Below are 25,045 nucleotides of genomic sequence, written 5' to 3'. Positions count from 1 at the left end.
GTGTTGAGACGCAACTCTGACCTGTTTCCCAATTCTTTTTTTAGGCCTGAGCGCTGGCCAGCAGTCGGTTGGGTCTGAACCAGAATGTCTGTTCTGCTAATTCTAATTCTATATCCCTGGGAGCGCAGGAGCCCTGGGGTTTGATGTGAACACTGGTTTCTTTGTATCACTTTCAGCTTTGCTCAACGTCTGCTTGCGTTACTGTGGTCCACACCCAGCTGCGCTCTCACTCACCCACCCCTACACACAAACACACTTTAATCTGCTCTAATTAAAACCAACTCTTTCTTTTGAGATTAGAAATTACCTTAGATCTTGTTTCCCAGATTCAAATTAGTCTGGGGCCAGGAAATGATAAAACGGTGTTCCTCTCCACATGCTAACTCACTGCTAGAATCCCATATCATGCGTGATGCAAGCAAAATAGACTCACTTTAAGCAGGTAGACCTGGCAGTCGGTTTGGTAGTCATATTCAAGGCCATCAAAGGTGTGATAGTGTCTGTCGCTGTACACAGTACACACAGCTGGACATGGAGAGTAGCTGCAGTTAAAATAGCCCCGATGGCACACACTTGAAGGACAGGTGCACCGGTGAAGAGCAGAGAGGAGAAAAAGATGGAGCAGATGTGTGAATTAAATGAGTTTGTTTTTCTTATAGATTTTAAGTTTGAACCATTACTCTAGAATTCAGGGTTTAGTGATTAATGTATACTATATTAAAGAGAGAAAATAACAAGTACAGGAGACATATTTACCATCTGTAGCAGGATGTTTCCACAACTTGTCCAGGCAGGTATTCAAGTCCAAGCCACGCGCAGGGGCAGTTCTCTGGATAGTAACATTCACCCTGGTGCAGCACGAGCCTTCCAACAGATAAAACACCAATGGAATGCACACACCTTGCAAGCAAATATATTAAATCCTAATGCTGCACTTTAGCTCATTAATTAAAATTGATTACAGATTCAGATAAGCTTCCAGGCAGCCACTGCTTTAATTAATGCTAGCTGGTAAGCCTTTTAAATCCAGGAAATCTAATAGAGGTCAAAATCTCTTCGGCTGAGTGATGAACAAATTAAATTTACACGAGATCATAATAACTGACTCAGTGGTCATTAGGACAAATGACTGTCATGATAGTAAATAGACATTGTTCATTGATAGTAATGTGTTACACATATAGTGCTTCACAAATGTTTTCAAACCCCCTTCATCATATTTTGTTTTGAAAGCAACCAAATCCATTTTAAATTAGCCCCATTTTCTTTCAATAGCTCTAAATAAAATGTAACACGACCAGAAATCACCTAATACACAAATTGTTTCTGTTAGTAAATAATATCTAGATAAATTTAGCTTTGCTTAGACTGTGTCAGAAGTCAGTTCCAGAACATTAGTGAACAAAAAGCATCATGAAGATGAGAGAAGAAAGATTATTACTCTTGAGGAGCTAAATCTGTCCACAAGCTCAAGTGGGAGAATCTTACAACTAGAAAAGTGAAACATTGCACAAATCTTGCCTTTAATGGAAGAATGGTCAAAAGAAAGCCATTACCGAAAGAAAGCTATACGAAGTCAGATATACTTTTTTGAAAAAAGCCTTATAGGGAAACCAGCAAGCATGCAAAAAAGGTGTTGTAATCAGATGAGCCCAGAATTGAACTTTACATCCTGGACATGCCATCCCCACAGTAAAACAACCTAGTGTGAATTTTGCTGCTGTGAAGTACAAAAGTACAAATGTAAAGAAATGTAGGTTGTACTGGTAAGAGAAGTTAGATCGATCAATGAGCTCATCATTCACAAATCTCAATGGAATTCAAACCTGAAACAAGAATGACGTCAAGTTTGTCTGATGTTATTTTAAGATCCAATTCCAACATGACGCTATCATCAGTTCTTTTATTCACTGTCTTCCACCTAATCAATTAAATTGATTTCAATTATTCTGCAAAATTACAGTGTCATGAAAGGCAAGTAACATCACAAATAACATCAGTATTTGATTGAGAACAAATACTGAATACCTGAATGAATACCTGATCATTCTAACACATGATCAGGTATTCATGTGTTAGAATGACCCAGTTATAAACCTAAGACATAGAAAAGGAAACATAAGAACTGATGCTCGCAGAGTCCTACACTGTACTGGAAGTACAAAGATAATTGGCACAAAGGTTAGTCTCTAGATGGAAAAAGCTTGCTAGGACACAACCTGACTGACTGTAGTGACATATGGTTCAATAAGGTAATGAGTAAAAATGCACAATTTGTCCATAATTTCTGAATTCAATGCATGTTTCTCCTTCAACAATTATGCATTACTTTGTGTTGGTCTATCACATAAAATCCTGATAAAATGTAATTTGTGTTTGTCTATGAAAAGCAGTAACGGATAATTTCACAGATCACAGCCTGTAAAAATTAGTGCAAAATACTGAAAGAAGGTAAGCCCGTCTATTACCCTGGAGGACAAACACAGCCTGGTATGCACAGTGTGTTGGGTGGGCAGGTGAGGTTCAACATCAGGTTACGGCAGGTTGGTGCACAAGCCACGCCTCCTCTTTGCTCCGTGCAGCTGTGATACACTTTTCCTTCTGGACACTCTCCCTCTTCTACACTGTCTGGTTCTACAATATTCAGACACACACATACTCAGCAAAATCAATGCAACAGTTGCTTAAAACATCACCAGCAGCTGCCAGTCATGAGAAACAAGCTTCAACTTCAGAAATGAAGCTCTTGATTACAGCCAGTGAGGTATAGGACTTTGTTGTTGGAGTGAACAAGAGAAGGAAGGGAGCAGAGAGGTTACCTTTTTCTTCTGGCTCACACTCCATCTTCCCATTTCTGCACAGGCTGGTGAAGGACATGGGAGAGAAGGAATCAAGTGTTTATGAAAGGGAATAATGCTATCGAACACAATCTTAGTTTAAGAGCTTTATGTCTCATTTGATAATCGCTGAAGCTTTTATTCCTTCTCAAAGAAATCAAATGGTGTATTCAGGTATGACAATGTGTAGATAAGAAAGAAGGAGAAGAATGTTTTAAATGTTCAGACCAAGTTGGAGGAGCTGTGACATACCAAGGGCCAGATGCACTGAAGGTCACTTCTCCTGGCTGCGACACACCACCCATGGAGTAGCAGTGACACTGTGACCTGATGAGAAACTCAATGCATTATTTTGATGCTTTCCATGTGGAACTACAGAAAAATAACTGGTGCAAGCCAGTTCTCAGTTGCATTCAGAATCACTTGTTTTTACAGATAATTTAGGAGATACATCAGTCTTACAACTGCACACAGCGCCTGCGCACATCATCATAGTAACTGCCATCTAGACAGGCGCAACCTTCAGCGCACTCAGCTGGGCTGCAGGTCTCGGTGTTGGCAAGTGCACGACAGGATCGGCCACACGAAGACACACATGAGTGGTACTGCATTCCTCCAAGACATACAATTCCTAAAGCAGCAGCAACAACAAACAAAGCTCAACATAAAATATCACTGAAATTTTATTTTTTGTCACTAATTAAAAATAAAATAGAGATTACTTCTATTAATGTTGATGATTATGGCTTTCAACCATATAAAATACTTACCGCACTCAGAGACTTGCGACCTGAAATTAACGTCAACTCCATGTTTGGAGCAGAGGTAAGTGTAGTGAGCCAGTGCAGTGCACAGACAGCTGCTCCCACAGCGACAGGCCTGGTAGCGGCACTGCTGCTGGTAGATGTTTGGACTAATGTAGCCATGACACGGAGCAAACACACTGTCCAAAAGCACGTCACACTGGGAAGCATAATATGCTGGGCCACATGCAAAAAGATTATCATGGACTGACCGACCAGAAACAGACAAGCTTTAACAGCAAAATTTGTGAAAAGAAATACCATTGTGCTGGTTCATCTCACATGGGTCTACAATGGGCAGATTAACTGGAGCGACACAAGCAGATGACACTTTCCAAGCATTGGCATGAAGCTGAGGAGTACCTTCTATCATCCCTGCTGGAGACCTGCAAGAAAACCCAAATAAAGTTCACAAAAACATTTTTAACATTTATATTCATATGGATAGAACATCTTTACAGGAAATCGTCTCGTAGGTTTCCGTTAAAAGTTCCACAAAGTCCCAACGTTTGTCCATGCCACTGGCTGCTGAGTTGCAAGTACACCCGCCCTCCTTGGCCATCATAAAGCAGGCGTAAACCAATCCCTGTTTTTAGCTGTGTGACCACAGAGGTCAGTCTGTGCACCGCTACTGCATCTGTACATCCAGAGAAAATCGTTCGATTTTAAAAGTTATGTTCCATAACTAAAATATCACAGAGTTGAAATGTTGTTTTTTATTTTCTAGTTTCAATTGATGCCATTATTTATCTGCAGCCTCTACCGTCAACATAGGGCAGGGTGGGGGATGGGTTGACACCAATGATCACTTCCCCTTCTCTGGTCAAGGTGATCTGATGACTTGCATCTTCATCCAATACCACTGTCACTGACTGAATGCACACCTGATGCTGTCATGAAACAAAGTGACAGAATACCAGTCATGTCATGAAAATACACATAGAAATACACACACACACTATATCGCCAAAAGCATTCACTCACCCATCAAAATCATTAAATTCACGAGTGCTAAACTTTGCCAACACATTTCGGACAATTTTATGCCCCCCCTCAGTACGGCAGTCTGATGAACTATAATTGGATGTTGAGTCCTGACCTCAACCTGATCTCAGCCTGAGGCTGTGAGCCAGGTCTTCTTGCCTAACATCAATATCTGACCTGAGATATACTGTACATTTCAGGAAGAATTGTCAAATATTGCCCTAGACACATTTATAATCCTTGTAAACAGCTGTTCCATAAGAGTTGAAGCTTAGAAAAAGGTTGGCCAATCCCATAAGGCTTTAGCAGTGAGAAAAAATGCCATTAAAAACGGTGGGATTTTTCCAGTCCCACTTCCTACTGGAATGCCGTATTAGATGTGAATTTGCTTTTATCTAGACCGTTCCATTGTCATTTTGTCTCTGTGTTCATAACTGATGTCAAGTTTATTTGTACAGCACATTTCAGCAACTAGGCAGTTCAAAGTGCTTCACATTAGAAAAACAACAAGCCTCTCAGTAATATGCACAAACTTAAAATAAACAATACAAAGAGACTTTTTTTATAGCCGACACCTGGTTTGGTTCTGACAATTAAATCCAGACAATAAAACACAAGTGTGGACTTGGGAGTTTGCTAAGACAGGACAACTGTCTCAATCAGCTAGAAAAAACAGGAAAAGAAAACATATTTCTTAGTATAGTACTTTATTCTGCGTGTGTAAAGGACAGTGTGTTACCTCTTCACAGGTGGTATACTGCAGCGTGATGGTGAATTTGCTGCTGCCTCGGCTCTTTGCCAGCACATACTGACACGCCCCCGGCTGGAGAAACATCCTGCCGTCAAATGTTGTCACAAACATGTCTCCTACGACTGAACACTCGGCTGTGACGGAAAATATAGAAAGGTAGCTTTTTTTCCCCATCTCCTGTAATTGTTGCTTACAATCACAAAAAATTAGGATAGCATAAAAGTGCATTTTTCTTAACAGCCACCCCTTTTCTTGGGTGTTGGTGGATTCACCTATTTGTGTATTTTTCTGTAGAACTAAATCGGCTCAAAAATTGCACAGTTTAAGACGGAGTTCATTATGCATTTTAATGCATATTATGTTTTATGGCGTGTGACCTATTAAAGTAGACAACTGAAAGAGTTTTTGGAAGACGACTCAAGCATTCACACATTTTAGCTATTTGCAAGCGCTTGCAGTCTCTGACCCCCACGAGTACTGCAGGGTCACTGTATTTGGACATATGGATGTTCAATATCAATTTTAACAATACTATAAAAATCCATTAATATAAATAAAACTGAAGAAAAAAAACTTCTTAAATGTTCACGAAAATGTAATTAAAATGTGTCATTTCTAAATAGGAATAAATTTATTCCCATAAAAGAAGATACCTAGAGTATTTTCAAAAAGGTATGCCCTGCTTGAAGCTCAGAAATTATAGTTTGGTGTTCACCTTTGAGTTGAAAAGGGTGAACTTCATGACAGGATTAGATAAGCTGTCTGTTGCCTTCAGGGAAAAAGTAGCAGTTTATGAGTTTAATAAGGAATTTCTCAAAAGAATATTAAATCAGCCAAATATGAAGGCCAAATTACAGTTTGCCAGAGAGGACATAGACTAAGACCAGTACTTGTGGAATAATGTTCTTCAGACTGAATTAAAATTACTTAGGCATCATAACAAGAACATAATTGACATAAACCTAGCCAGCTCACAATCATAAGATTCATCATGAATTCTCCTCTAAATCAGTGTTGGATCAGCATTAAAAAGAAAAGAATGATGCTGAAACATGACTGGACCCTGCAACATAACAATGATCCAAAACATTCATCAAAGGGCTGTCAGAAAAGTAATTATTTTCCGACAGACGCAAAGACCAGGTCATGATATTATACTGCTAATGGTTGACATGAAACAGTCCGTACATTCACGTAGCTTCTCAAATACAGTATTTCACAGTTATAAGAGAGGAGTGAGACAAACAAAACAAAATTAATTTAACAAAATAGGGTGAGTAAAATACATTAGAAGGTACGGTGTCCAAACTTTAGTCAAAGTGAGAACACAAATCTTTCTTGACATTTTTTGTCTAGTAAGTAAAACAATATTTTTTTCCCTTTGGTTGGTTTAATCTAGCTGTTCAGTTCCTCCTCCAGAAAAAATTAAGTTAGATATTGTTATGTGAAAATTCCCTATTAAAAAAATTTATATTCAATAGGTTATCCTAATTTCTTTCACATGACTATCAAATTTCCTAATCAGTAGACTCACCTGTGCAGTTATTCTCTGTGCAATTCCACACTCCTCCCATGCAAATGCTGAAAAAACAAAATAGGTAATGAGCAAGTTAATTATGTCATATGTTCCGACAAAAGACAGATCACACATACCAGACACTGCAGCCTTGTTGAAGCACTTGTCCTTGCAGATAAGATGTTCCATGATAAACACAAGGACACTGAGATGCAGGGATGCATGTTCCATTCTGTAGGATGAGACCTGTGTGCAGAGAGGGCTTACATTCAGTTATCTTGATTTATTTTATTAACCTAGCCATCCTTTTATTTGGTTTAAATACCGTCAGGGCAGTAGCAACCATCCAGGCAGTGCAGGTTGGTTCCTAGACACTCTTTCTCAAATGTACATGTGGGCGGACAACAACTGATACAGTCTCTATACACAAAGCTCTCCTCACAGCCGTCGTCTGTGAACAAACAGAAAACAAGCAATAACAATGACACATGAGGGCCTGAGAGGATAAGTCTGTTTAACAGGTGTCTCAGCAGAGAGCAGTGGAGGACCCTTACTACACGATGGAAAACTGTCCCGCCACTCTCTTACAGGATATCCAACATGTGAGCAGGCTCTGGTGTATTCAACCAAAGCTCGACAATATGTTTCCTCATCATCGGACCTAAAAGAGAGAGAACATTTTGGAATAATTTAGTTTCTGATATACAAGATTCTGTTCAAGTAAAAGTTTTGAATGCATACAGTTGGCTGTGATCAGGCTATGACTTACACACAGAGGTCAGAGACACAGCTGGCAACAAAGGGATTCGGGTCGATGTTTTCATGGCAGGACAGAAACGGAAAGAAAAGAAGAGCACTGCATTTCTCAATGGCATCCTGCAGATTTGCAAAGAATGAGAAGGTCGGGATACATACGTTTGAAAAAAAAAAACATAAGTACATTTACATACACTCGTGTGCATGATTGTCACATGAATTATAGTGTTTAACTCATGGATTTGAATCATTCATTACGGGTTGAATGACTACAACTTTGATTATTTCTAAAAGCAAGATCTGGGGATACAAGTTGGTCTGGAATTATTGTCCTCCTGGAATTATGTTGAGGCTTCAACCAGAAGGATCAATCTTAGATGAGGTAATATTGGTAAAGATGTTCAAGAACAACCAGCAGCCTTCATATCAAAACATTCTCAGTAAAAGTTGTATGGTTTGACAAGACAAAAATGAAACTCTTTGGCCACATATTGTAAGTTTAGAAAGGTGAGGCTTTTAAAACCAAAGGCTGATATACAAACCGTCATGCATGATGGTGGCAGCATCATGCTGAGGGTCAGTTTTACTGCCAGTGGTGCTGAGCATTGCACACAGTGGGTAGAACAATGGGAGATTTTTTCAACAAATCAACAGAAAGGTTGATTCTGTCCAGCTTGAACTCAGCTGGATGTTCTTACAGGCCAGTGATGCCAAATGCATATCAAAAATGGTTTTAGAAAGAAACCCTACAGCTTAGTTTACCTGAATATTGAACACACAGGCCCAAATTTATTTAAACCTGTATGTGTAATTTTAATCTTGTGTAGATTACCGTATTGTCCGGACTATAGAGCGCACCTTACTATAAGCCACACCTACAATAAAAAAAAAACCCTGGAAACTTATTATATAAGCCGCACCTGGTATCTCTGCCTCCACAGGGAGCGTCCTTAATAAATCTGCTCTTAAGGACGCAGCCCTGCGTCTCCAACCCCGAAACATGGATTTGTTCACGCCGAGTTTACATGCAGCGGCTCCATTCATCCATCCATACTCCTCAACTTAAAAGCGGTATCTTTTCCTTCGTGTTGTTTCCATGATGAGGGGGCATGAGTGTGAAGAAATTTCTCCGCTGTGCCTGCTGCTAGCATGTGCCTGTTCTTAACACTCTCTTCTTTTATTTCCAATTTTGACTTCCAATGCTTCATTTCCTGCTAGAGAGCCCCCTGGCGGTTGAAGAAAAGCAGCACCGGGCTATAAACGTGGAGAAAAAGTAGCGGCATATAGTCCGAAAAATACGGTAGATGAAACTTGCAAATATTTTATTTCTCTGGCCAATTTTTATGTTTAATGAGGTTGTCTGTTGTATCATGAAACTAGTCAACTATTAAATTAATTGTTACTTTTCTGTCCTAAAAGCAAATAGGCCATATTGGACATTTTCGTTTAAATTTTTGTGTTAATACTGTGATACTGTGAAGCAGTGCTATTTGTACTCAATGTAGAAGCCTAAATTCAGTTTTTGTTTATTCAGACTTTAGGATAAGTTATGTTCATATTTCTTATTATAATTTGTTTATTTGGATAAAAATTATAACTAGTTAAATCTATTGCATAGTAATTTACTATATTTGACTACACTTAAGTTTTGAAAATTTGCATATCTAATTGGAATTAAGGATTTTAGGGTGTGGCTAGCAAGAGTCAGTTGGGCAGTTGGAGTGGAGCCACACAGTTTTTTGACCTCACTCTCTTTCCTCTTAAATTGTCGTTTCTCTTTATTTTTCGTGGAAAGGTAACCTTTGTACCGTTTTTATTATTATTTCTGAAGTAAACCAGTCAACTATATTAAGAGGATCCAGTCCCTTTTTTTTGGTTTTGTCGTTTTCGTCATCAAGTGGACCGAATGGGAAAGACGGAGAGCGTCAAGCTTATGGCTTCATTATTTAGGAAATTACACTGAAGGTTATGATAGCATCACAATCTCATATCAACCCATGTCTAAACACAACATATTCTCTTTTGCCAATTTTCATCCAAAAAGGAAATAAAATACATTACAATGAAAATACAAATACAAAGCTGATACATTTTTCTATGGTTCTTACATCCATGTCTGACTCAGAATGGCAAGGACCAGTAAAGTCAAGATCTACAGAGGGACAAGCTCTCTCGTGAGGAAGGTCCACTGTCCAGCTGTTAGCAAACCCCGCAGGCTCATCTGTTCGAATGCCTTAAACACAGAGTGAACACGTGACAGTATGTCACCAACAGGCTCATATCAACAGATTCGAAAATGACAAGTACATGTTCATTTCTCTTAAGTAAAACAAGAAGCCAATTCAAACAAAACTTGGCATTGCAATGACATGTCCATATTTTAGATATTTAGGGTTTGACCTAATTATTTTTGAAACCTTTCTGCCACAAAACCAGAGATTATAATTAATATTACTGGCCATGTGAGGAAATGTTCATACTTCTTCTAGGCTTTTAGAACCAAAGTGACAGTTCTTTTCTTTCTGCTCTGGTATATGATAGTCCCACCTCTTCTATAATTGACCAGAATCAGCGCTGAGTGTATAATAACAGTAATTGCACTGAGTGGGTGCTGAGTGAGGAGAAAAACGGACGAGGGGCCAGTTTGCCCAGTCCTACCCCGAGCAGTGGCGAGGTCATCACCAGCAATGTGGTTGAAGTTCCCACACAAGCCACAAGGGGTGCCCTGGTGCGCTTCGCTCATCTTCAGGTAGACTCCTGAGCCTCCATCCCAGGCCAAAGAGAAGCCAAACACACTCTTGACAAGCAGGTAATCAGCCAGTCTCTCTATAAACACCCCACCTACAGTCTGAGGCAAACTTAACCTGACATTTCATAAACACAGACAAAATGAAAGTCACAAATGATACTGTCAGGCATTGAGAAATGTTGATGGCTTTGGCATTTATTGGTCAATGTTATTAGGTTGTTTTGTTCTCTTCACACCTGCGACCTCCCTGGTGCACCTGATATCCAGAGATATGGATCTCCTCCTCGTTTGGGAAGAACAAACTGAGAGCTCTTGGACATGCATACACACTTCCCTCGCACGCTCTGCTATTGTGAATCTGAGAAAGCAAGCAAAATAATGGACTAGAGAGGTGGGTTTAAATGCATTAGATTATCATTAGAGTTTGTTTTAATTATGGAAATAAAAAGGAGAAACTTTGATGTCAGATAGTTAGACATTTCTTTTTTTGTTCCACTGCTGCAGTATTTGTGCAACTGCAGCAAAGCAACAGGCAAAAGTAGGTTCACACAAAGATAGAATATAAAATATATAAAACAGAATAAAGAATAAAAATTATCTAAGGGAAAATTTCAACATAAATATGCACATATTTCATATATTTACATCTAAATTAAGTTAATAATTAAATTGATAAAAAAAAACATAATTACTTTTCAGAATTATTTCTTACATATAATGAAAGCCAAATAATGTGTTTCTCAGAATATTATAATATTAATTAGGATCAATACAAATTGAAACAGAAATGTCAGCTAACTGAAAAAGTATGTCCATGGATTGAACAGTAAGACCATTAAAAATGGATCAACAGTGTGGCATGGAGGCCATCAGTCTGTGTCTCTGCTGAGCTTCTAAAAAAGTGCAGATTGCCTTAATAGCAGCCTTCAGTTTATCTGCACTGATTGGTCTGGTGTCTCCTGTCTTCCTTTAGACAATAACCGTCAGACTGAATTGGGAGGGATTGGGAAATAATAATTCCTGGCTAACGGCAATGATGCCATGGTCATTAAAGCTGATGTTTTGGGGAGTGTCAGCAGTTGACAGATCCTGTGAGGAGATGATTTCAGCATCTCCATAAAGTTGTCCTCATGGACAGCTCTGCTGACTGTGGACTTCATAAGAAAAATGACATGTCTCCTCAAATCATCACTGACAATAGAAAGAGTCACATTGGACATCAATAAATTTGAATTCTGAGCTTCTCCACTCTTTCCCCTGATGGCAGGGTGATTTCAAAATCAAAAGACAAAATTACTTTAGACTATTGAGCAACAGTTCAGTTGTAATTATTATTACAGTGATATGTTATAGCAATTACCACATCACATTTAACACAGTAAATGTGACATGGACTTTGCTTTGCAATCTACTCAAGGCTGTGGTTACCGTGGTGCTTCAGCCACTATTTCTGATCCATGTTTTTTCTTCCACAGATCTTTTAAATAATATACCTGCATACAACACTCTGTCAACAACCTCTGGCAATGACTTTCAGTGAGGTACTCTCATTGTGGACAGACTCAACGATTCTACTGGATAACTGTTAAGTCCTTTCCATTTTATCATAGCATAACATTTTTACATTAAGGATTACCATAAATATATGCTTGACATCTATAATTCTGTAATCACACAAATCCATATGTAAATGTTGCTGTTAGAATTAAAGAAACAACAAAATACATTTACTGTTCAGTGATTTTGTCATCATTTGAGATGCTAATTAAAGAAGTGATTGGCATGAGCAAAGAATTCAAACACTGGGAAAGTTTAGCTACCATTTATAATTTGTCTTTGTATACTAAAAGACAAGAGGAAAGATGCTAAAATGTGCAAAACCCAAGACGTACAGTAAAAGGTTGCTTAGTATGTTTTGTTTCAAATTTATGACATTTTGCTTTAACATACCTCATATAACGCATAGCATTTTCATTCACACCAAAATAACAGGATGTTAAATAATGTTGTATATTGGCCTTACCCACACTGTGTATTCTGGAGTAGCTGAGTGACAGTCCTGAGCCAGAATATAAGAGCAGGTTCCAGGGAAGTAGAAGTAGATCCCATCAAATGTTTCAAAGTGATGCTGACCCCACGACCTGCAGATCCCATCTCTATCCTGGCCCTGGTTAGGTACTAGCAGGACAATGGCTTAATTAATTTAGAAATTGTTCTTGTAAAAGGAAGGGTTTTTTCGTCTTTTTTTTTTTTTTTACTAAACTGAGAGGGCAAACATATCATCTGATCTCGGTTATCATCTTTATATCTTTCATCATTTTGCATTTAATTAAACTTATCAGTTGAAAATGAATACCTGAATTTTGTAAAAGCCCTTTGTTGCTGGAAAATCCCCATGGCTTGCTATGCCAAGATGCTGCTCGAGACCCTTCTCATAATCTGAGAGCATGGATGGCAGCTACAGTGATTCACATCCTGTAATTTTATCAGTGAGTGGTATTTTGTGCACTCATTAGTGTCTCAATCAGAAATGTTTCCTAAGTATGTTAACTATTTTTACCTTGACAATTATTATTAAACCAAACTTAAATTTTTCATGTACTTTTTTGTCAAACATCTAAGTTCCTTTATAAGTAACAACAGAACCACTTTAATGGGTTTTAGCACTAACTACATCCCTACAGGTTTCATATTTTTGTATGCTCAAATTTCCAGGGTTCTTATTGTTTTTTATCCAATGTTTAAATGTTCTTGGCAGGTATTTGGCAAGTCGTGAGACTTTAAATCTCGACAGATGGCTAGGTGGACGCACGACTTTTAATGAACTCAATTAGAAATACAGTCTTGAATTTAGTTCTTCAAATTGAAAAAAATATTTACTTGGATATGTGGATGGAGGTCGACAGGACATAACCAGAAATTACATTCAAATTTAAAGGCTAGAAACTTTGTCACTAAACCCCATAGTTATTGGTCATATCTTTTATGCAGGTCTTTGTGAGTGGGTGTGTTTGAACATGGTTGGGAATTATGACAAGAAATAATTACACCAGAAAGCTAAGAAACCTCTACTAAATACAACTGTCAAGTGTTTAGGTTATTAATGTTCGAAAGAGTCTCATTGTAGCTGTCATAAAGTCTGAATCTGTTAGGAAAGGCATATTATTTTCAAGACAGAGACGAACATGAGCTGACATAAGAGGATGATATGAATGTGTGAAGATGCGAGTGAATGACTTACTGATCTGGCAGCGGTCTCCCAATGCCTGAAACTGAGAACAGTCACACACACTGTCCTCCTGACACCAACCTCCATTAAGGCAGCCACAATATTCTGAAACAGACAGAAAGACAAACTGAAATTCTTTCCATACAGAGTTTTATGTTCTGTAAATGTGGGGTAAATTTCAAGATCGTATTTACCTGAAGATTCATCTCTGGCTGTGTAGTTGTGCAAAACGCTGCGTGACAGTGAACTTTCCGGCAACAATGGCCTATATGTCTTGGGGGGGAAAAAACAACATACAAAAGACATTTAGATTATTTCCTGTAAAAATTCTCAAAAATTAACAGCCTCACTGACTCTGTGTTACACCAGTTGTGTATCTGCTGCTTTAAGTTAAAAGTTGTATCAGACTGAGTGGGTGAAATGTGTACGTGTTTGTGACTGTGTCTAGTTGGTTACAAAGACGGCTTTGTGCCGGATGAGGTGTTATGCGCATGAGGGTGCCCTGACCTCCTCTGGTTCTCTTAGGTGTAGTGTACAAACCTCCTCCCCAAGGAGATCCCGTTTCCTCCGAAGTGCATTAGCCCTCCTGTGAACAGACAAACATGCACATTAGTGGGTAGAAACAGTCAGAGGGGAGACTTAAGTGCACTTTACACCACTTGAATCCAGACTCCAAACTTCTTTTCACTAAAGCCTTGCTCACAAAAAAAAATGCGAGTTCACATTCAATCAGTTTCTGTCACACACATTGTCTTAGTTGAAAGCATGCATTTATCATGGCCATCCTATGACTTTGGATGGGAATCATTTGTGGAAAAAAACAACAAAAAAATATTTCCACATTTCTGTCTTTCATTTACCTTTGTGATCTTCCCTCTGCCACTGAAAGTCGGCTCTGACCTCCTAAATAAAATGGCACAACACCAGGATTAGAGTTTAAAATCTTAAAAAGTGTGGCTCCTTTTTAAATACAAACTTATTTTCCTAGGCTGACATGTGCTCAAGACAAATCAATTTTGAGTTTTACAATTTAAAAAGTTGCAATAAAGGCTAGAATTACTACTCCCTGTGACAGATTTAGATTTAAGGCAATCTTTTAATTTCAGTAATACATTCCTTCTAACAGGAAGCTACAGTAATAATAACAATGCTTTGGAGTGCCCCAATCCCTATCTTGACTAATTTGACAGAGGATCTGTAGAGGGAGCAAACGATTAGTCTGATGGCAAGGAGACCTTCAAACCTAACATTGAAGCAATCAGAAGATACATGACAGAAGCTTAACAGCATTTATAAAAATAACCAAAGTACTTGTTTGTTGTAAAGCCAACTTATGTTTTCCATTGATTATTTAAAATTTTATAGCAAAAATAATTACTGACATGGAATTTATCCATGTTAATTAAAGCATGGATACATTTTATTTCAGTTAATTAAAATGTAATTGAAATTGATTAATAATAATTAATAATACACTCTTGTGCATTATTTAATTTTTTTGACAGATGCCTTGTCATTTCCTTTCAGAAACAAATTTGACTGGATGACTGGATGAAATAAATCTAAATCAGCCAGTGGCACGAATTATTTAGACTCAACTGTAGCCTGTATCAACAATTTGAGGAAGAAAGCCAAGGAAGCAGTTTTTTTTACATGACTGGTAGTTGCAAGTTATTTCTAATTGAGTTGATTTCATGTTAAAGTGAGAGACAAAGTATTTAAAAATAAACGTTAAACAAAAAATATTTCTCGAATGGAATAAAAAAATGGCAACGTGTAGTGTTGGTTGATGACGTTCTGGATAAGCAAAACTCTAACTTACCCTCAAGTAACAGCAAGTGGGAGACTGAAAACGAAAGAAGAAGAAATCGTTTCACTGTCCACTTCACGTTCATCTCAGAGTTCGAAAGGAAGTCCCACCGAAACGTTAACGGTGCATCTCAGCTGTCCCGAGAGGAAAGGGTTTAGGATATCTGGCAGAAAGAAGCGGGATGAAACTCAGTTGCACCTGTAAAGCCACCTGGAGGAGGCGGAAGCTCCTCCTGAAGAAGATGACGAGCGGTTTGTCCACACCTGCGTGCACAGGTGAGCCTGCAATGAGCTCTCTGTTACACCAACACCCCCATTCTGACTGCACGGCTCTGCTTTCTCATACTGTGATTTAGGGAGGGAAATTGTGGAGGAGGCCTTCATGACTGCGATACTATGACCAAGAGCGTCTGTTTTCCTATCTTGAGCAGAATAAACGCTAATTAACTACATGTCATATTTTGGTATATCATGATGGAAATTACCTCATAAGAATACCGTAAATACTAGGTTATTAGCCAGTAACAGTGTCGACATTACAGATTATATGTTGATTTAAAGAAAAATGTTGCCAGAAAGTTATTTCAGTTTCCGTAATAATTTATATATTTTTGAATTATGAATTAATCTGTTAATCTAGCTAGTTTGTTATAAGACATTTCAAACTAATCTAACTTTCACGTGTTGCCAAGCTACAGGTTTACAAAGCTTCATTCACAGGTGCATTAAATTTTGAAAATTAATTTGTTTTAGTACTTTTATTCACAAAGCAAAAACTAAAAAAAATATTGCACACAGCATAATTGTATTTGTTTATTGTTACACCTAATAGAGGATGTAGCCAAGAATTCAGTTTTCTTCAATATTGGGCTAGTCTATAAAAACAATCTATACACCCCGTTTTTGGCTAGGTCTCCTATTGCATGAATTACTGCATCAATGCAGCTTAGCATGGCGAATGATTTGGTGATGATTTTAAGAGTAAGGCAAGGGTGCTTTAATAGCAGCAAGATAGATAGAGGCAAATTTAGGCCAGTAAATGTCTTTGTAGCCATTTTATGACTGATGAAGCTCAATATGCATCTGCCTTACATAAAGGGTGTATTTCCTTCAAGTAAGAAAATATTCCTTTTTCCCATTTTGACAAATGGTTGTCAAGATCACATCACAGGAGTATAAAAATGAGTGACTAAAGATTTAGGTTTTCTATGTTTAGCTTATCTTTAGCCTACCAGAGTAGGCTAAAGATGCATGTGTTTAATCTAGTTATTGGATTCTCTCATATACCATCATCATTATCATATAATATTTTCTTACTTTTAAAGTAATATTAAGTTATAGTGATTCTATTTATGAATTAGCTTTCTTTTTAAACATTGTTTGTGAGGTTTTAATTCTTAGTTCTTTACTTCATTTTGTGCTAAAAGCTTGAAATATTGGTAGTTTGGGGTAGTGGTGTTTTTATTGACAATTTTTTACCATTTTCAACTGCTTACCTTTATGAAATACTAATAGAAAAAGTACCATATGAAAATCTAATGTATGTATTAATCCCAAAATACATTATATGATATGTGGTCACAATTTTCACAAATAATTTTACATGAATGTATGCCTGTAGGTTGTGAGTGAATGCTTAATACCCATCTAAAATATAACAAGCAAATATTAAAAGCAAAAAATATATATGTAACTCTTCATGTCAATGTATAGTTGACCAAAAGTTTAGATTAGTTTATCAAATTATTCAAAATTAGGCTAAGACATGTATAGAGCCCATACAGGAGAATGCACCATAAATGTAAGATAGAGCATTTTTTAAAATTATGTTATAGTGGTGTCAACTCTTCTTACCTAGCAAGGTAAGAAGGTGCTGCTTTGTAAGTTTACAAAGCAGCAAGAGAATATCATTGTCAAACATTCATTGAAGAACTTTAAATTGTCTCCCTCTACTGGTGAATTTTGTTTGTTATTGCAGTGAACACAAAACAGATGTGACATAACGTATTATCTTTTTTTTGTTTTATTGCACTTTATATAGTTATGTATTTTTAAAATAATGTTTAAGATGAAGCATAAAAAAGTAATTCTAAAAATCTTACAGTCAGTTATTTTAACATAAATGTTTAATCAAAAATATTTACATGGTTAATATAGTTGGGAAGATAAATAAAAGGAAGGATGGTAAATAAGCCTAAAATAAATAGTCGATTTTCCTGCACTCTGGTTTATTTCTTGTTGGAAAGTAATGAGTTGACTTCATCCTCTGATTTAAGGCTGTGCCACTGGGCTATTGGGCGTCGTGGGTTGGCCAGCATGTCTGACCAGTGGCGCAGTTCAGTCCCAGTGCTGTTACCGCCCAGAAGCAATTTCCCAATGGCATCGTTCTTCCCAATCTTATCATAGTCCAGCACAGTCACTGCTATTTGCACCTTCTGCAAAGAAAGTTTATGCAGAAGAAGGATTATACGCTGAACATTATTCACGTCTACGTATCCCCAAATACCTCTTTAGCGTACCTCTAATTGTTCGGATGGCACTTCAAAGCTGAATGACTCATTGTAATAAGGGTTCAAAGTGTTTTTCTTTATAGTAGTTTTCTTTTTCTTCAGTCGTTTGCCATTCTGCATTAAGTGGATCTTCACATATGGGTCTGCAAAAGAGAACAGGGGTGTTTTATGTTAAAGCAGCAGACCAAAAGCTTGGCATCCATTCTGTAACTCTATCAATGAAAAGCAACATTAGTTGTAGTGATTCCTTATTTAAGATCCAAGTGAACTGAACTGACCCACATCAGCTACTTTAAATGTTAAAACATTTTAGTGATGGGAATCTAAGATGACCTCAAGGTTCTGAAAAAGTGAGGAAAAGTTTAGAATTTTTATTTTGTTATTTTCCAAGTCTGAGTAAGTGTGTTAAAAAGCTTTCAGGCTTTATTTTTTATTCCAATGTGCAAAAGATAAAAATCTGGATTTCTAACAAAAAAAAGGCTTTTAACATAAATTTACATTTAGATTGTGACATTTATTTTTGTTTAGCCACATCACAACTTGAATTGTGGTTCACCTTATTAATCCATTGATTTTTGTGTTACTTGGTAATAAAGATAAGTTCAATAAGGAAAAGCAATCTCATTATCTATTGGCCTGTGGATTATTTCATTTCTGGATTTCAAATTGGATCCAACAGTCTGATTTTGAACAAGATCTAGATGCTAAACAAATCACAGAACTTCCTATTTTCTGAGAATTTTGTAAAACAGAGTCATCATTATTCATTAATCATGGACAGAAAGTATTTACTGCTAACTTCAGTTTTAAAATTTGCATGAACTCTGCAGCTAGACTCACCTGATAATCCACCCACATCCATTTTTTTCAGGTTCTTGGCCTCGAGGACAACCACAGTCAGTTTCCCTGCAGTTGGTACAAACCTCAAGGACAAACATATGTCTCCAAGCCGCTCGCTCTGATTTACAAACATGAAGATCAAGTTGGAAGAATGTCAGATAATGGATATTTTATGATATTTTAATATAATGGTCGCAGGTAACTGCTTCAGAACAGCTGGATTCCAAATAATTTAAAATAGCATAATTTTGTCTGATTATAAGTAATAGAAATTATTTCTTTTAAGAAAGATTTTTCCCTAATAGGTCATTTGTAAAAACCCACAGGCTTTTCATTATGCATAATTTTAACTAATACAGCTCTCTGTAAAGTTATCTTCCCACCTCTTCCTTCTCAGCCTTCTGCAGATCTCTCCACTCCTGCAGAGACTGGCTGAAGTCTATACTGCTCATTGGTATCTTTATTGCCCCAATTGCGTCGTGCTTTGAGAACCGGTCGAAGTCATACACAGTCATCACAAGGGTTTTTCCGCCCAAGTCCGTATACGGTACCTTTACAGAAGAGCAAAAATTCACATAGCTATAATGCTGTGAAAAAGTATCGACTTCCTTTTCTTCTATTTTTGCTTTTTTGTTGCATTTAAATGTTTCAGATCACAAAACAAATTTTAATATCTGATGTGTCTTTTTGATTGAATTATGATGGCTCAAAATTTCTAATTTCTCCATGGTGATGCAAAAACCTCCCTGTCATTACTTGATAGCGATTGTTGCTGGAAAGGGAGAACTTTTTTTTTAAAAAAGCTCAGATTGGTTTGGATTGCTTTATTCATTTCATAAAATCCTTATTTAAAAGGTACATCTTGAATTTAGTCAGGTCATCTGTGACTGATATTAACATTCGTTAAATGATCTGAAACATTATGTCTGACAAAAAAGAAAAAAAAAAACAGAAACAGAATATATCTGTTTGAAGCCAACTCCTCCAGCACTGTATTAACAAACCAGCCCTTTTAAATAGGCTGCCTATTCTAATGTTTTACCTTAAATGTGAAGGTTTCGTTGAAGTTTGGTTCTAGCGTCTTCCTGTGGACCTTAGTTTCAAACTTTTTCTTCTTGTCTGGGAGCAGGTAGAGTTTAACATAAGGGTCAGAGCTGCCTCCCACATCCATTGCTGGAAGCTCTGAAGCCTCCAAGAGGCCGACCACTAGCTGGAGTGTGAGCACAGAGAATGGCAACAGGATGAAGACATATAGTTGATAACCAGTTGGAAGATGGAGCAGCTGCAGGAACTCACCGAATTTTCAGTGAAGTTATAGTCTAATGTGAAATGAAGTCGGCCGAGCTTCTCGTCCTCCTTGGGCTCATGTTTCGAAAGCTCCGTTTCTTTGACTGTTTCATCTTTTGTGGGCTGCAGAGAGATAGACATGGATTCAATATAAATGCTGAATAAACATTTAAACATGCCCTTTCTTTAACATGGAAACGGACGAGTTTGTGCTATTTTTCCTCATTAACCTATGTAACAGTAGACGTTTGTTGTTCAGACAAGGCAGTCATCTCCTTCAAAGCAACTTTCGTCACCTCACCTTAACTTTACATTTAACATGAGCGATGAGCAGCACGTCCATTAGTCTTAGAGTGCACTGACAGTAACTCGTCCTGGGTGACCCAGACGTCAGGGCTATGATACATTACAAGGACAATGTGTCTGCAGGAGGTGACTGTCCGTGAATGTGTTTGTTGTCCACTAGCTTACCTCATTGTGACCCCCATCCATTTCAGTGTCAAAACCTCCCTTGATTGTCTCTTTTCCTTTCTTCTTGTCCTTTTCTTTGTCCTTGTCCTTCTTTATCAAGCATTTTTTCCAGATGCAAAGAACACATGACAGCACCATGCACAAACTGACGATGCAAAGGGCGGCTGTAGCCCAGGATGGTTCTACAAAATCACAAACATAAAATGCATGGGAGAAAATAATAATGCATTTGCATCTGGTCCAGTCTGGTAATATCACCCTCTTAACCGGTAAAAATGTGTGAAAATTGCTAATTAGACATCCCTGGACACACTGGTTAACTTAAAAAAAAATAAAGTTTAGATTACAGGACTTATGAATGTTCCTCCCACAATGCTAAATTTTGCAGATGACCTGACAGATGTTTTTTGAAGTCTTTTTATAACTCATTACCATGAGATTTGGGGGCAATACATTTGTAGAATGTTTTATGACAATTGTAGATCAGTTTAGATATTTCCTTTGGCGAGTTTAATAAAGGGTACATTTTGCTGATTTTCTGCATCTTGATTATTGCGAAATGTGTCTACTCTTGCTGAGTAAAATATTTTATTAACTTATAGTGAATAATTTACAATCTCTGTAAGTTGTTTTGAGTTTTGCAAAAAATTTAATGAAACTAAAATAAAATTAATGAAACTAAAATAAAATTCCTATTCAAAATGATGCTCTAAAAGTAAGCAAAATTGTTGATTAACATGTTTCCTCGATCTTTCTGCACCCAGAGAACTTTAGAATGTTTCTAAGCAGCATTTATCTATGGCTTTGTATTTATATAACAGATGGCCTTTATGGAGGAAGCAGTAAACACCATTAATTGATAATGGGTCTCCAAGACACTCCTTGTCTTAAGTGACTATTTTGATCATGGTGGCATAATGTTTTCTCATGCTGTGCTGCCTCAGTGCCTGAAGGTCACGCACATTAAAACAGAGATTTCCAGTGTTTGCCTCTCCACTCTGAGACTTCCCCAGACTCCCTCAATCTTTTCACTTTGTCACCACTTTATTTGCTCGTAGCTACATTAAAAATAACTACAAAAAGAGTCAGAATCGTTTAAATCCTTAAGCAAGCTTTTTCAAAAATTACATTCAATTGATGTTTGAGGGAAAATTTTTTTTTAAAGAAACACATATCAGGTGAGGTGCTTTAATTACCCTGATTTTCACTTCAATAATCAATATAAGGCTGTTTGAGAACAATTATATCATAGCAGCACCTCTGACATTCTGTAATTCTTGGCCTCAAGCACATCGTACTTGTTTTTGGTCTATTTCACTTTACATTGTCATTTAAGCCCGGTGAAGTCTCAGGAACAATTGGAGTAATTTTTTTTCCAAGATCTTTCCAAAAAATGGTCATCTTTATAGGATTTTTTTCAGAAAGGGTGTAGATCCTCTACACTGATATCGACAGGGCCTAAACCTAATATTAAAGGTGTAGATAAATATGAATCTCCTGTAATTTGTATGCAAGAGCAACAATTCCCTCCCGCCATACATCCAGACAAACATTCACATGTATTTTTATTATTATTATTATAAGACAGGAGAGTATGTTTCAATTATTTACTTATTTTTGTTATTCTTATTCTTATGTCAATACTTTTATTACTTTCTTCCCTAGGTTTCACATTTATATGCCTATAACTCACTCTCTGCTCTGCCTCCCACCTAACTTTAATATTAAGCTCCATTATAAAAATTCATAAAATTCTGCTATGGTTTCTGATTTTGATGTGCTAACCTCAGGTTATTTGAGGCTCCAATCTACCTTCCCCTTTGACAACTTCCAGGATGTGCCACCAAAACCGTTGCTAAATCCAGGCATTTACTTCCGCCAATATCCTGTATTTAAGTAGTATATTAAATATTTAACTGGAGCAAAAGCAATAATCTCTAATATTTTTAACAAGTGCTGACATACAACAATAGTTTTGAAATATGACTGAGATCCAAAGGAAATCGATTCTCCTGTCCAACTCACTGTGGATGCTCCGTAGCTCATTCATGAACTTATTGGCACCGTGGCTTCCAGTTTGGTTTTTGCCCGGTGTAGTTGCTGCATTTGGGATCTTAGTGGGGCTGAATGAGGTACTCGGTGCAGCTCGTCGATTCATTATCGGTCGCAGTGACAGATCAGGGATTTCACTGTCAGAAAAATAAAAACAATGCAAAAAAGAGAAGGCTCAGCACCACTCTGCAACATCACCGTTCAAACGAGGCAGAGACTGCCACAGCTATAAATCTCATAAAGTGTGTAGTTTTATTTAACGTAATTTGAAGAGCCCTTCAGAGCAGACCGTGTGATCGCCGACAGATTCCTTAGTCTGTTGATCAAATATTTGATGCAATAATGCGCTTATAAATGGAGTATATACACCAGTGTCAAATAACTTCTCTTGTTTCTGCTGGCATTGCAAAAACACTCAAACACAGGATATGAAAGCTGCTGTCTTTGCCAAAGCTGCTGAAATGCAGTTAAAGAGGTACGGCTGAGGGGGAGGGGGGGTTCGTGAAGGGCGGTAGGAAGTGTGTGAAGCACCACGTGTGGATCTCCGCTGTTCCACGCTCAGTTGCCAGAGGTCAGAGTCATGTGCCAAGGTCACGCCAGTGCAATAAGTGCTGCCAAAACTTGACTCCTGAGCACAGGAAATGTTTTGGGTTGTTATTTTCAATTCTGCAGACATCACAGGTATTGAGTATCTGGGGCTGAATCAGCACATCCATGCAGACACTTATCTCACTTTCAAAGGTTTTTTGAGCCTCAGTGCAGTAATGAGAGATGATAAATGTTACTTATATCTTAGTCTAACTAAACTGCATCTTTTATAATTATGAAATTTACTCTATCTGTGTAATTTCTGCAAAAAAATAGATTTTTTTACACCTTTTTATGTGCTTGATTTAACTGCACTACATTGTAACAAAGGTTGCAACATATTGTACCTATAAAGCTCCTTTTTTTTCTTAATCTTAAAAATGTGGTGTTAAATCTGAAATCACCCCATTTTCAGATAGTCTTTGTCACTTTTATACATTTTTTTAATTTAAACATATTCAAATTTTTGGTGCAGGCCTGCTTAGATCTGATTTATGTGGTTTGTTATATGTAATTTTTGTCTATAACTCGCTCTCTGCTCTGAAAATCTATACATTTTCTGAAATTATTGTTACAATGACTTTCTAATGATATAATGAAAGGAAATATTGAATCCATACCTGTGGTAAAAGATGTCCAAATATCAGATTTTTCTGTTCCTTCAGTATTTCAAGAGGGTGAGAGATGTTGAAGGAGTCAGAGAAGCAAAAAGAGAAGCGCTGATGTGTGGATCAGTTTGCTGCCCTGTAGTTATACATCGCATCAGTCTTCAGACATCAACCAAAGCAGAGCAGGTGTGTGAAGCTGGATCAAGAGGCAACAACGGGGAGGGTGGGGCAAGATAGGGTTGAGGGTGTGTGTTTATTTGAGGATGTGTGGGTGTGAGAGACAGTGGGTGTTCTATTGTGGTGAATATATTCTTTTTCTGTCCAATCAGGTCTCTTGAGAGATGTGGTGTACATTCCTGTCGCCCCACCTCTCGAGACCTCTTGTCCCATCCCTACAGGTCACCCTCACCGGGCCCCTGATGCATATTCATTAGTGTAGTGACACTGCTTTTTAAAGCTCGTTAGCATACTGAGAGTTCACCAGTGGAGGGCATTTACATTCAGAGTGGACAGCTCTGTGTGTGTGCGTGTGCGTGTGTGTGTGTGTACATCTGGTAGAAGCTGCAGAACTGCCACATATTATATGTATAGACGTTGTAGCCTGATTTAGAAGCTTGGGATGGGGTTTCTGCAGTAACATAGCGATCAGGTTCCTGTGCTGTTCAGTTCACCTTGACGTTCCAGTGTTACTGTACAGAAGATGTAAAGGGGAGGAGACAGGTCGAGGGAATGGGCTGACTTATCTCCTCCTGTGAGATAAAACAGATGAAACAACACATTATAGAAACATACACTTGTGTATCTTCTTTTTCCAAATTTTCTGTATCTTAGAGTGTCATTTCTCTATTTGCTAAGTCTGCAGACTCACATTGATATTTCTTAGGCATCCTGATTGGTGGTAAAAACCAAACGTTTTTGTAATTACTTTTAGACATTTAACACTATAACTGTCATGAGGACAGTTGTGTTCTCATGGACCCACTGATAAAAAGGGTGAAATACCTTAAATCATGTTTAAGATATTTTAGTTGCAAAACATTTTGAAAACCAGGCATCATTTCCTTCCACCAGATAATTACTCGCTACTTTAAATTACTCAATCACACAAGACCCAATAAAATATACATAAGCTTGAACATGACAACATGTGAATAGGTTCAATGATTATGACTGTACACTGCACTGTAATCCTGATAAAATTAAAACTACAAAATTAAATACAGATTTTAATAAATAAAACAAAAGCTGCTGTGTT

At 37.5% G+C, this 25,045-nt stretch overlaps 2 protein-coding genes across 4 annotated transcripts in view; both read right to left on the bottom strand.

Annotated features, from left to right (window-relative positions):
- Positions 1-15,520, bottom strand: part of otogl (otogelin like) — a 34,854-nt gene extending 19,334 nt beyond the window's left edge. The window contains exons 1-25 of the mRNA XM_014469860.2: positions 15,448-15,520; positions 14,486-14,528; positions 14,166-14,211; positions 13,820-13,898; positions 13,638-13,730; positions 12,420-12,574; positions 10,633-10,754; positions 10,306-10,511; positions 9,756-9,880; positions 7,661-7,767; positions 7,446-7,552; positions 7,217-7,342; positions 7,029-7,137; positions 6,910-6,956; positions 5,364-5,509; positions 4,404-4,530; positions 4,100-4,277; positions 3,902-4,026; positions 3,608-3,817; positions 3,300-3,468; positions 3,090-3,164; positions 2,820-2,863; positions 2,469-2,634; positions 757-864; positions 434-572 (exon numbers count right to left, since the gene is read on the bottom strand). Coding sequence (XP_014325346.1) covers positions 434-572; positions 757-864; positions 2,469-2,634; positions 2,820-2,863; positions 3,090-3,164; positions 3,300-3,468; positions 3,608-3,817; positions 3,902-4,026; positions 4,100-4,277; positions 4,404-4,530; positions 5,364-5,509; positions 6,910-6,956; positions 7,029-7,137; positions 7,217-7,342; positions 7,446-7,552; positions 7,661-7,767; positions 9,756-9,880; positions 10,306-10,511; positions 10,633-10,754; positions 12,420-12,574; positions 13,638-13,730; positions 13,820-13,898; positions 14,166-14,211; positions 14,486-14,528; positions 15,448-15,520 — 2,925 coding nt within the window. The remainder of the gene's footprint in view (positions 1-433; positions 573-756; positions 865-2,468; positions 2,635-2,819; positions 2,864-3,089; positions 3,165-3,299; positions 3,469-3,607; positions 3,818-3,901; positions 4,027-4,099; positions 4,278-4,403; positions 4,531-5,363; positions 5,510-6,909; positions 6,957-7,028; positions 7,138-7,216; positions 7,343-7,445; positions 7,553-7,660; positions 7,768-9,755; positions 9,881-10,305; positions 10,512-10,632; positions 10,755-12,419; positions 12,575-13,637; positions 13,731-13,819; positions 13,899-14,165; positions 14,212-14,485; positions 14,529-15,447) is intronic.
- A 2,026-nt stretch (positions 15,521-17,546) lies between these two features.
- Positions 17,547-23,984, bottom strand: LOC102222360 (synaptotagmin-1-like). 3 transcript variants are annotated; one of them, XM_023351785.1, is made up of 9 exons: positions 23,803-23,984; positions 22,568-23,222; positions 20,543-20,724; positions 20,081-20,194; positions 19,827-19,994; positions 19,168-19,335; positions 18,785-18,902; positions 17,954-18,087; positions 17,547-17,869 (listed from the first exon to the last, which is right to left on the bottom strand). In XM_023351785.1, the coding sequence occupies exons 2-9, from the start codon at positions 22,698-22,700 to the stop codon at positions 17,663-17,665; spliced, it is 1,224 nt and encodes a 407-aa protein (XP_023207553.1). In that variant the 5' UTR covers positions 22,701-23,222; positions 23,803-23,984; the 3' UTR covers positions 17,547-17,662. The 3 variants fall into 3 exon arrangements, with proteins under 3 accessions (XP_023207553.1, XP_023207549.1, XP_005802095.1); XM_023351781.1 differs by having other exon boundaries at positions 22,568-22,731; XM_005802038.2 differs by lacking the exon at positions 23,803-23,984 and having other exon boundaries at positions 22,568-23,706.
- Positions 23,985-25,045: the final 1,061 nt, after the last annotated feature.

This window comes from Xiphophorus maculatus, chromosome 2 (assembly GCF_002775205.1).
Source record: "Xiphophorus maculatus strain JP 163 A chromosome 2, X_maculatus-5.0-male, whole genome shotgun sequence".
Taxonomy (NCBI): Eukaryota; Metazoa; Chordata; class Actinopteri; order Cyprinodontiformes; family Poeciliidae; genus Xiphophorus; species Xiphophorus maculatus.
This window is presented reverse-complemented; position numbering and strand designations above follow the sequence as displayed.